At 40.3% G+C, this 12,639-nt stretch overlaps 1 protein-coding gene across 8 annotated transcripts in view; it reads right to left on the reverse strand.

The window, feature by feature from the left end:
- Window positions 1-12,639, reverse strand: part of elmo2 (engulfment and cell motility 2) — a 122,284-nt gene that overhangs the window by 67,350 nt on the left and 42,295 nt on the right. For 6 of the 8 annotated variants that reach the window (XM_061984821.2, XM_061984819.2, XM_061984824.2 and 3 more), the window contains exons 8-9: window positions 8,520-8,619; window positions 2,061-2,212 (exon numbers count right to left, since the gene is read on the reverse strand). In XM_061984821.2, the coding sequence (XP_061840805.1) occupies window positions 2,061-2,212; window positions 8,520-8,619 (252 nt within the window). The remainder of the gene's footprint in view (window positions 1-2,060; window positions 2,213-8,519; window positions 8,620-12,639) is intronic. The other 2 variants (XM_061984825.2, XM_061984823.2) reach the window with 1 other exon arrangement.

The raw sequence follows: 12,639 nt of genomic DNA on the forward strand, positions 1-12,639 counted from the left end.
GCCACTTACGGCGCTCCTTAACTTGGTATTTCCACCAGAAATAAATGCGGTTAACTATGTGAATGTACCCAATTTTACAGACTATAAGACGCTTCGAACCCTGCGGCTTATGAAACGGTGCAGCTAATTTATGGAAATGCGGTTAACTATGCGAATGTACCCAATTTTACAGACTATAAGACGCTTTGAACCCTGCGGCTTATGAAACGGTGCAGCTAATTTATGGGTGTGTCTTCGCTAACAGCCATAATGCTTTGTATTCAACAAATAGCTTTAATAATCAGGGTTTCTGCATGTATCAGAAAATCTAATTTAATGCTTTTTGATGCCTTTTTAATGTCACTTAAAACCAATTGAATGCCCATGTCCTACTGCAGATAGTTATTGAATATAGTCAAAAGCTTACAATTTTTTAGTATTTGACAACGATAATGTGGATAGTTGAAAAAGTTCCATTAACTGTTACTCTCGAGAGAATTAGACTGTTTAATCTAAGAATGTTTTTTTTTCCTGTAGTGGTAGCAGCCGCTGCCAGTTGTGGTGGCGTCATGGCTAGTGTTGGTTACGCCAAAAGAAGTTTGGCACCGTTAACTGCTGCCTGTCTTTAATCGACGATTTGGGATTAGCTAATAGCATGTGTGATTCCACCGCATGACATTTTTTTAATGCCTCGGGACATTGACTTTACTATTTTTAACGCCATTTAAGGTCTTAATTTTTGCAAATCCCATTTGATGAATTTTAATGTTTTTTAATGATCCACAGAAACTCTGCTATTACACAGACAGAGACACTTCCTGTCTTGTGCCTTGAACCGGATGCATAACCGGTTTAGGGTTTCTGCTCGAACGGTTACTTCATTCATCACTCCAAGCAACGTTTGTAACTTTTACAATATAACTAAAACAATTTCTACTTACTAAAGCGTCCCATGTGTGATGTCTGTATGAATGTTTTAATGCATATTTGGACATGATATCATAATTTAAGCCTCGATAGCATTAGCTAACATGCTAACAGGTTTACGAGTGTCTGTGTTAGTATTATTAACTTAAAATGGCATTCTTTTTGTATTGTTTCACTTTCGTAAATTCACCAAAACGTCCTGATTTGTGTCTTGAACCGGAAGTTTATCTCGTTTTGTCTACTATTCGTCAATAACGTTTTTGCTCAAAAAAATTCTTCATTCATCACTCTGAGCTATGTTTTTATTTTTTTTACAATATAACTAAAACAATTTATACTTACCAAAGCGTCCCATGTATGCTGTCTGTAGGAGTGTTTCCGTGGATATTTGTACGTGCTATTGTAATGTAATGACGCTAGCCTCGTTAGCATTAGCTTACATGCTAACAGGTTTACGAGTGTCTGTGTTAGTATTAACTTACAAAGGCATTCTTTTTGTATTCTTTCAGTTTCACAAATTCCTCAGTAAATTCACCAAAAGGTCACCGTGGAGTAATTGAGTCTGTTTAGCTGATTGGAGAGCTAGCTTGCGCAGCTAGTGGGTCTATGACGGTGACTTCTGTTTTATTTGATTATCCGTTTTACTGCCGTGTTACAGACGCCGTTTGGAAACAATCAAGGTATGTAAATAAACATTTCTAGGTAAATAACTCATTTAACAACCTATATATCTGCGGCTTATAGTCTAGTGCGGCTAATATATGGAAAAAACATGTTTTTCTTCTACAATCTGGTGGTTGCGGTTTGGATATAGCCTGGAAAATACCGTATTTCCCCACGAGATATGGTTTTAACGGGTGAGCAATCAAAAAATTCATGACATTTCAATAATCTGGCACAAAAAGCAAGTTTAAGTTTAAGCAAAAGCTTAAACTTAACTGTTTTGAATAAACTAGCGGGTGGATAGTTTGGGCAGCTTTGTGCACAATTCCATCCATCTATTTTTTACCACGTGTCAATTCTGGTCGATAAAAAAGAGACTTTTAGAGCCCCTTTGCTGAGTTATGGATGCCCTTTAAACATCCTAAAATAGCACTCCAGATGGAACATAAATCCATTGGTCTGCACCCCCCCCTGTGCGTGTGTGTGCTCACACTTGCAGGTGCCCGATGAGTTGTCCCACGGTGATCTCCTGGGCCACTCTGTGGTAGAGACTGTGGCTGTTGAGAACCATGCTCTCCAGGATGGCCAGAGACCGCTGCAGAATGGACACGTCCACCATGGGCTGGTTCACGTATCCTGCAATCTTTGCATAAACATCATGTGTCGGTCATTACTAGAAGAGCAACAGCATCCTTGTTTACTTACTTTACTTGTATACTTTTCAAAATAAAAAAAATCATTGTCTTTATTCAAACAGAAAATCCTATGATAAAACTTTTGATTTAAAATATGCTTCTTGTCGCACTCAAAGAACAATTATTTGACATAATACATATACCCTGCCATAATCTAGAATTAAGTTAGAATAGAATGGAAAGCTTTATTGACAGTGTATTAAATGCTTCATGATGTATGGTTGCCAATTTTGATCAGTGCTTTGAGACAAATACAATCATTAGTAAATACTATAAACAATAACGGTAAAAGTACACCGACAAGACAAGTAGCAATTCAAACATGCAATGTTATAATAAAACACAAATGTGACCAAATTCAGTCAATTCACTTGCATTAGTTTACACTACGTGGGCGGTTTGGACTGCGCTAATAATTTTCAACAAGCCAGTAGCTGTTTGAACATCTACGTATCTATATGTGCACAACTGTTGACTACTACATTCGCATCTATGTGACGTATTTACAAAACCCAAAACCAGTGAAGTTGGCACGTTGTGTAAATGGTACAAACCCCGTTTCCATATGAGTTGGGCAATTGTGTTAGATGTAAATATAAACGGAATACATCCATCCATCCATCCATTTTCTACCGCTTATTCCCTTTGGGGTCGCGGGGGGCGCTAGAGCCTATCTCAGCTACAATCGGGCGGAATACAATGATTTGCAAATCATTTTCAACCCATATTCAGTTGAATATGCTACAAAGACAACATATTTGATGTTCAAACTGATAAACTTTTTTTTTTTTGCAAATAATCATTAACTTTTGAATTTGATGCCAGCAACACGTGCCAAAGAAGTTGGGAAAGGTGGCAATAAATACTGATAAAGTTGAGGAATGCTCATCAAACACTTATTTGGAACATCCCACAGGTGTGCAAGCTAATTGGTAACAGGTGGGTGCCATGATTGGGTATAAATAATAAATAAATGATAAATGGGTTGTACTTGTATAGCGCTTTTCTACCTTCAAGGTACTCAAAGCGCTTTGACACTACTTCCACATTTACCCATTCACACACACATTCACACACTGATGGAGGGAGCTGCCATGCAAGGCGCTAACCAGCACCCATCAGGAGCAAGGGTGAAGTGTCTTGCTCAGGACACAACGGACATGACGAGGTTGGTACTAGGTGGGGATTGAACCAGGGACCCTCGGGTCGCGCACGGCCACTCTCCCACTGCGCCACGCCGTCCCATATAAAAACAGCTTCCCAAAAAATGCTCAGTCTTTCACAAGAAAGGATGGAGCGAGGGTCACCCCTTTGTCCACAACTGCGTGAGCAAATTGTCAAACAGTTTAAGAACAACGTTTCTCAAAGTGCAATTGCAAGACATTTAGGGATTTCAACATCAATGGTCCATAATATCATCAAAAGGTTCAGAGAATAGAAATGGAGAAATCACTCCACGTAAGCGGCATGGCCGGAAACCAACATTGAATGACCGTGACCTTCGATCCCTCAGATGGCACTGTATCAAAAACCGACATCAATCTCTAAAGGATATCACAACATGGGCTCAGGAACACTTCAGAAAACCACTGTCACTAAATACAGTTGGTCGCTACATCTGTAAGTGCAAGTTAAAAACTACTATGCAAAGCGTAAGCCATTTATCAACAACATCCAGAAACGCTGCCGGCTTCTCTGGGCCCGAGATCATCTAAGATGGACTCATGCAAAGTGGAAAAGTGTTCTGTGGTCTGACGAGTCCACATTTCAAATTGTTTTTGGAAATATTCGACATTGTGTCATCCGGACCAAAGGGGAAGCGAACCATCCAGACTGTTATCGACGCAAAGTTCAAAAGCCAGCGTCTGTGATGGTATGGGGGTGCATTAGTGCCCAAGGCATGGGTAACTTACACATCTGTGAAGGCACCATTAATGCTGAAATGTACATACAGGTTTTGGAACAACATATGCTGCCATCTAAGCGCCATCTTTTTCATGGACGCCCCTGCTTATTTCAGCAAGACAATGCCAAGCCACATTCAGCACGTGTTACAACAGCGCGGCTTCGTAAAAAAAGAGTGCAGGTACTTTCCTGGCCTGCCTGCAGTCCAGACCTGTCTCCCATCGAAAATATGTGGCGCATTATGAAGCGTAAAATACGACAGCGGAGACCCCGGACTGTTGAACGACTGAAGCTCTACATAAAACAAGAATGGGAAAGAATTTCACTTTCAAAGCTTCAACAATCAGTTTTCTCAGTTCCCAATCGTTTATTGACTGTTGTTAAAAGAAAAGGTGATGTAACACAGTGGTGAACATGCCCTTTCCCAACTACTTTGGCACGTGTTGCAGCCATGAAATTCTAAGTTAATTATTATTTGCAAAAAAAAAATTAAGTTTATGAGTTTGAACATCAAATATCTTGTGTTTGTAGTGCATTCAATTGAATATGGGTCGAAAAGGATTTGCAAATCATTGTATTCCGTTTATATTTACATCTAACACAATTTCCCAACTCATATGGAAACGGGGTTTGTACATAGTCCATTCATCCACATGAATCACCATGTCTGTTTCAGTCACTGTGCTATTTAGTCACTACAGTAATTAAATAAATGATAAATGGGTTGTACTTGTATAGCGCTTTTCTACCTTCAAGGTACTCAAAGCGCTTTGACACTACTTCCACATTTACCCATTCACACACACATTCACACACTGATGGAGGGAGCTGCCATGCAAGGCGCTAACCAGCACCCATCAGGAGCAAGGGTGAAGTGTCTTGCTCAGGACACAACGGACATGACGAGGTTGGTACTAGGTGGGGATTGAACCAGGGACCCTCGGGTCGCGCACGGCCACTCTTCCACTGCGCCACGCCGTCCCTACAACTTCATCCAAAGGAACCACATGGGTTAGCCTATTCTATACAGTATTTACAACACTACTAGTGTTCACTTCACAGCCTCAGATGGTTCATCTAGTTATTGACATTATGTACACATTACTTTGTCCGTTTCAGTCACTATGGTATTTAGTCACTACAGTAATTGTGTTCACATCCACAGGAACCACATGGGTTAGCCTACTATACAGTATTTACAACCTTACTAGTGTTCACTTCACATCCACAGATGGTTCATCTAGTTATTGACACTATTTACATATTACTTTGTCTGTTTCAGTCACTATGTTATATAGTCACAACAGTAATTACAACTTCATCCACAGGAACCACATGGGTTAGCCTACTCTATACAGTATTTACAACCTTACTAGAGTTCACTTCATAGCCACAGATGGTTCATTTAGTTATTGACATTGTTTACTGAAAATGAAAGTTAGCATTTAGACAGGCTATAATGTAGCAAAAGTCATCACGTGTCTGCCACAATCATGTGTGTTCTTAAATGTGTATTCCACCTCTTCCATGTGGAGAGCAGTTTGGATTTGGACTTACATGGTAAACAACTCACATGAATGTGTTGTTTTATCCAGACGCATACGTTTGTCCAAATTGTGACTTCCCTCACTGGTTCCATGACCCGCCCTATCTTGCCTCTGATTGGCCTGCTCGTAATGTTTTGCCCTAATCTTAACATTTTTTACATTTTGGCAGAGACCTTTATGCAAGGCTTGAAAAGCCAACCAATCGTGACTCATCATAGTAAACAACCAACCAATCATGGATGTTCTTATATGTAAACCAACCAACCATCATTGATGTTTCCCGTATACACTATATTGCCAAAAGTATTTGGCCACCTGCCTTTACTCACATAGGAACTTGAAGTGCCATCCCATGGAATTGTCCAAAATGTATTGTTATCCTGGAGGATTCAAAGTTCCTTTCACTGGAACTAAGGGGCCAAGCCCCACTCCTGAAAAACAACCTTAGGGATTGTTTAGTCCTAACTAGTTCGTTAAGAAATTATCGAGTTTGAGCCCATTATTGAATACTCTTATTGAACCGATTCCTTATCGAATCCAGATAGGTTGTTGTGTGTGCACTGAGTTCCAAAAGCCATAGATCTTATATGACTGGGCCGGCACGCTGTTTATATGGAGGTAAAGCGGACGTGACTGAGGACATCATGCGGCCGTTATAGGGTGAAGGTTTCAGGTGAGAGAGGACGCTAAAGGCACGCCCCCAGTGAGCATATAGTGCTGCGATGTGCGTTGTAAATAAAAAAATTGGCGACAAACACATCACCAACATGGACGAGGTGCCGCTCAGTGAAGCACACTGTGGAGAAGAAGGGGACCAGCACGGTAGCGAATCGATACGCATAACGGAGCAAGAGAAGTCGGCTTTTACTATTGTGCTAGATTCCTATGCTAATGGACAACGAAACTGACTTTGAAAATGACGAAAGGGAATCTGGCGTGTTTGATGGAGAACTTGTCAAGCTGTTCATTTCGGAGACAGAAGATGAGGACTTTGATGGATTTGTGGATGAGGATTGGTCAAAAAATAATGTGAGTACAGTGATAAATACTTCAATAAAGTATAACCCAACTCAGCTTTGCTCCTGCTGCCTTTTTAAAACAGCGTCCACGCATGCTAGCGTATGTTTTAAGCTAGCGTATGTTTTAAGATAGCATATGTTTAACCATGCCTGCGCCTTATTTATGCGTTAAATACAGAAATAGCACCCGTAACTGACATGGCGCATTTTAATACGGTGCGTCCTATGGTCGCGAAAATACGGTATAGTGGCTTTGATAACGGGAACCGGTTCTCAAAAAGGGATTCGAATTCATGGAATCGGTTCTTTTCTTATCGAACAATCGGGAGAACCGGTTTCGAACATCATCCCTAAACAACCCCAGACCATAATTCCTCCTCCACCAAATTTCACACTCGGCACAATGCAGTCTGAAATGTAGCGTTCTCCTGGCAACCTCCAAACCCAGACCCGTCCATCAGATTGCCAGATGGAAAAGTGTGATTCATCAGTCCAGAGAAGGCGTCTCCACTGCTCTAGAGTCCAGTGGCGACGTGTTTTACACTACTGCATTCGGCGCTTTGCATTGGACTTGGTGATGTGTGGCTTAGACGCAGCTGCTCGGCCATGGAAACCCATTCCATGAAGCTCTCTGCGTACTGTACGTGGGCTAATTGGAAGGTCACATGAAGTTTGGAGCTCTGTAGCAACTGACTGTGCAGAAAGTCTTTGCACGATGCACTTCAGCATCCGCTGACCCCTCTCTGTCAGTTTACGTGGCCTACCACTTGGTGGCTGAGTTGCTGTTGTTCCCAAACTCTTTACTTTTCTTATAATAAAGCTGACTTTGGAATATTTAGGAGCGAGGAAATTTCACGACTAGATTTGTTGCACAGGTGGCATCCTATGACAGTTCCACGCTGAAAATCACTGAGAGCCGCCCATTCTTTCAAAAATGTTTGTAGAAACAGTCTCCATGCCTAAGTGCTTGATTTTATACACCGAGTGAATAGGACACCTGATTCTTATCATTTGGATGGGTGGCCAAATACTTTCGGTATGTTGTCCCCTGCCCGTGGAGCTGCACAAGTCCATTTCTCTCTCTCTCTTCTTTTGTAGCATGTAGCTTAGTTTACCGCTACGTGGGTCTAAAAATAGCTAAGCTACGGAAATCGCAACTTGTTTAAAAAGTGGCAAAGCTACTGCCAAGCTATTAAGAAATGTAGTTAACCTACGAAGCTTCGATTATAAGTTAATTATTTTGTAATGGAAAACCGTAGTTTTTAACCACTGGATTATCAAAAACCGTACTCATTGCGGGAAAACCGTAGTTGTGGGCAGGTATGGCAAAGAGACGGATCAAGATTTTAACACACATTGTAGGTCAGAAAAAACAAGAGAAAAGCAGAAAATATTTTTTTATATTTTTACAGAGATAAAAAAGACGGATTTCCGACTATAGACAGAAAAGTTACATGCCTGCGCTACCCTCACGGGAACGCGCAAAATGTAGGGATCAGGCTAAAAAAGTAGGGCGAGGGGGCGCATTGGCAGTGGGACTGGCCCTAAATATTCCAACAGAAGACTTTTTCCGTTGAGAAACTCCCAGGAACATAGTTAGGCTTTTCACAAACACGCATTGACACCACTGAAAGCGCTGGAGATAATCCGAGGGGTTGCTAGGCAACAGCACCCACTCACTTCCGCCGTGTGGGAAGTAAGGAAGGTCAAAGTTAAATCGAAGCAGGCAAGGACTAGAAAGTCGACGCAATCGGAGGCGGCGTGTGTGCGGTGATGTGAGGCACCTGCTTGATGAAGGACAGTGAGATAAGATCCCAGGACACGATGCTGTGGTCCATCAGCTCCAGGAAGGCAGTCAGGGTGAAAGCCAGCATCTCCCCAAAGCTGGAGGAATAAGACGACAGGCACATGATCAGTGGAACATGTACCTTCTTCCTCTCCAAGATGTTATTGCTCATTTGCACTTTTGTGCGTGCGTGTTGACACACTCAACATCATGCTCTGTAGTCACCGCCACACAGCGACATTCAGATGAAAGAACGGTACTTGTACTTTTCAAAGGCATGATAGTACCGATTTCAATCAATTAGTATCGTGGTACTTTGTCAGTGCATCCTACATCCTGCTAAATGCTGCGTGTGCAACAGAATAAAACATGTTTTGATTCAAAGGTAGCAGTGTGGAGATGCTGTGAACACACCAACATGTGCCGGGTGATGGCGTTAAAAGTCATGTTTGATGGTCTCACAGCTGCTATTCCCCATCTCTTTACTAGCTCACTAACCCGACTTCCTTCAGCTTTGCTTTCATGCTGGAAATGAATTGTTTATTTTTTTTCCCCCGACGATTTCGGCAGTTAATGATGTCACACGTTCACGCCATGTTTTGAACTTGTTAAGAGGAAGAAAAAAACTTAAGCACAGAGTCTTGTATTCAGCCATGTCAATAAGCGATTTAAAGACCCACAAAGCAATGCGTTTCCACGCCACATTTTCAAGCCCTGCGGCCAAATGAAGGGCATGTATCCTCTTGTCATTCATGAAGTGTCTTTGTGCGGGGTTGCTAGCATCACACTGCAACGAGTTAGCCGTTACAAAAGGGGCTAACTTGATTGTCAGCTAAATAAAGTACAACTCTACTTCTGCCGACATTGTTTGGCAATACTTTATTCAGACATGTTATTTATTGTTTTGCGTGTGTATATTTAAGGTTCCTCCTGAACATACACTATATTGCCAAAAGTATTTGGCCACCTGCCTTAGCTCACATATGAACTTGAAGTACCATCAAATTCCTGACCCATAGGGTTCAATATGATGTCGGTCCACCTTTTGCAGCTATTACAGCTTCAACTCTTCTGGGAAGGCTGTCCACAAGGTTGCAGAGTTTCACACTCGGAGTGGCGTTTGGGCCTCTTCCTCTTCCAACATGACTGTGCACCAGTGCACAAAGCAAGGTCCATAAAGACATGGATGACAGAGTCTGGTGTGGATGAACTTGACTGGCCTGCACAGAGTCCTGACCTGACCTCGATAGAACACCTTTGGGATGAATTAGAACGGAGACTGAGAGCCAGGCCTTCTCCACCAACATCAGTGTGACCTCACCAATGCACTTTTGGAAGAATGGTTGAAAATTCCTATAAACACACTCTGCAACCTTGTGGACAGCCTTCCCAGAAGAGTTGAAGCTGTAATAGCTGCAAAAGGTGGACCGACATCCCATTGAACCCTATGGGTTAGGAATGGTATGGCACTTCAAGTTCATATGTGAGTCAAGGCAGGTGGCCAAATACTTTTGGCAATAAAGTGTATTTTGTTGCTTTTGGTTGTGATTTTTATTCAAGTGCAAAATGTTGTTAACAGACAAAGTATATTTTATTGTTATTATTTGTGTGTTTTATTTAACTTGGAGATTTAAAAGCTTACATTCCAACTAAAGTGTTAAAATACATTGCATTTTAAAAGGTATACATGCATTATTATTGTTTGAATGCTCCAAAACATTCACACATTTGGTTTTCCACACCAAAATTCATATATTTGTTCTTCTTCTCCAGATTTTGGCGTGCTCTGCCCGCCACATTTTTCATCCGATTTAAACCGTTCCAACTTCAAACTGTTCAGCCTATACGGGAATCAGGGGCTTTCTCTTGACAAATACCAACATTTCCCAGATTTCCCACAATTCCAGGTTTTCCGAGACATTTTTCAAACTTCCACCAATGTCCACATTTTTCAACCGATTGAAACCATTCCACCTTCAACATATTCCACTCATCCTGGACATTCAAACTATAATTTCTTAAGTAAAAATAAGAATTCCAGGAATTCCCCTGAGTTCCCGTTTTTTCAAACCCTTTTTTCACCCTTTTTTCTATCGACTACTCCTCCCACATTTTTCAACCCACTTCAACCGTTCCACCGTCAAATCATTCCTCTTAATCAGGACAAAAAACAAAGTTGTTTTTTGAACTGGAAAAATTACCTGTTTTCCCGAAATGTCCGCATTTCCATGAAATTCCCATTGAAAAGAATGGGACATTTTTCAAAGTTCCAACTTCAAAATATTCAGCATGTTCACGAATTGTGTGCTCCCTTTCAACAATTGTAAAAAGAAATCCCGGATTTCATAGAAATCTCCGTTTTTTGGGACATTTTCCCCATTCAAAATGAATTATCCATTTTTCACACTTCCACAATTCCCACATTTTTCAACCTATTCAAACCATTCCAACATTAACACATTCCACTCATCCTGGACATTCAAACTAACACTTTCCCAAGTTCCAAACCAAATTCCGGTTTTCCTGGAAATTCAAACTATTCAACATTCAAACCATTCCAACATTCAAACTATTCTTAGATTCATACTACATTCTGTCAGCATTTCAGTTCATCTTCAGCATTGGAGCATTCACACGCAATTGCCTCTTCTAGTTATTATGTGTCATCATTACATCACTGGTTAATTGAATCAATAAAAATGATGGCAACAATATTGTTCATCGGCAATTATTTGTAGGTCAATATGTTGTCGAGCAATATTTGTTATTGGCCTAGGCCAAGATGCTTTGACCGCATCAACCCTGGCGGATCCTGAGGTCCTTTGGTCCTGGCCTTTCATCTTGACCAAATACCAGGACAAAGACCCTCGGTGAGGTTTCATTCAGCCACTGTGCCCCCCCGTGGAACAACCTGCCAGAGAGCCTCCGGACTTCTGAGATTGTGTAATTATTTTTTTTTAAGTAAAGACACATTTTTTTAATCAGGCTTTTTACTGTTGATGTTATACTTTTCTTGATTTTTTATTTATTTATTGCCATTATTACTACAATTATTCCCTCAATGTTATATTTATATTATTGTATTAATGTTTAATTTATATTTAATTTTTACATATATATTTTAATGTTTCATACTATTTTTAGATAGCGTAAAAGGCTAGTTAGTCTCCATCTTTGTTTTTGTTATAATGGTCAATAGTGTGTGTGTGTTTCTATCAGTGTTGTAACGATACCAATATTTTGGTACCGGTACTAAAATTATTCCGGTACTTTTCCGTACTTTTCTAAATAAAGGGGACTACTAAAAAATGGCATTATTGGCTTTATTTTAACAAAAATCTTAGGGTACATTAAACATATGTTTGTTATTGCAGTTAAGTCCTTAAATAAAATAGTGAACATACTAGACAACTTGTCTTTTAGTAGTAAGTAAACAAACAAAGGCTCCTAATTATTCTGCCGATGTATGCAGTAACATATTGTGTCATTTATATTCTATTATTTTGTCAACATTATTAAGGACAAGTGGTAGAAAATGAATTATTAATCTACTTGTTCATTTACTGTTAATATCTGCTTACTTTCTCTTTTAACATGTTATAACTACACTTCTATTAAAATGTAATAATCACTTATTCTTCTGTTGTTTGATACTTTACATTAGTTTTAGATGATACCACACATTTAGGTATCGATCCGATACCAAGTAGTTACAGGATCATACATTGATCATATTCAAAGTCCTCATGTGTCCAGGTACGTATTTCCTGAGTTTATAAACATAATATACATTTTTTAAATATTGATGTATTCATAGTAGTATCGACTAGATACGGGCCTGTACTTGATATCATTACAGTGGATGTCGGGTATCAATCCACCAATGGCGTGTGTTTACATTTTGATGCCGGTGAGCTACGGTGTGTAGTGAAGCATGTTTAGCTATTCCTCGTCCTGCAGGGATAATGATACTTGTAAGAAACGTACTTTGTCGCCATGGAGACCAGGATTAGTGATTTAGAAGTGGCGGATGGACGTTAGCCGCTAGCTAGCTAGCCATGTCTTAAAGCACCTCTTCCTGAGTGTGTTTCAGTGTTATAATTTTACCTTTATCTTTA

Source organism: Nerophis lumbriciformis, linkage group LG23 (genome assembly GCF_033978685.3).
Source record: "Nerophis lumbriciformis linkage group LG23, RoL_Nlum_v2.1, whole genome shotgun sequence".
Taxonomy (NCBI): Eukaryota; Metazoa; Chordata; class Actinopteri; order Syngnathiformes; family Syngnathidae; genus Nerophis; species Nerophis lumbriciformis.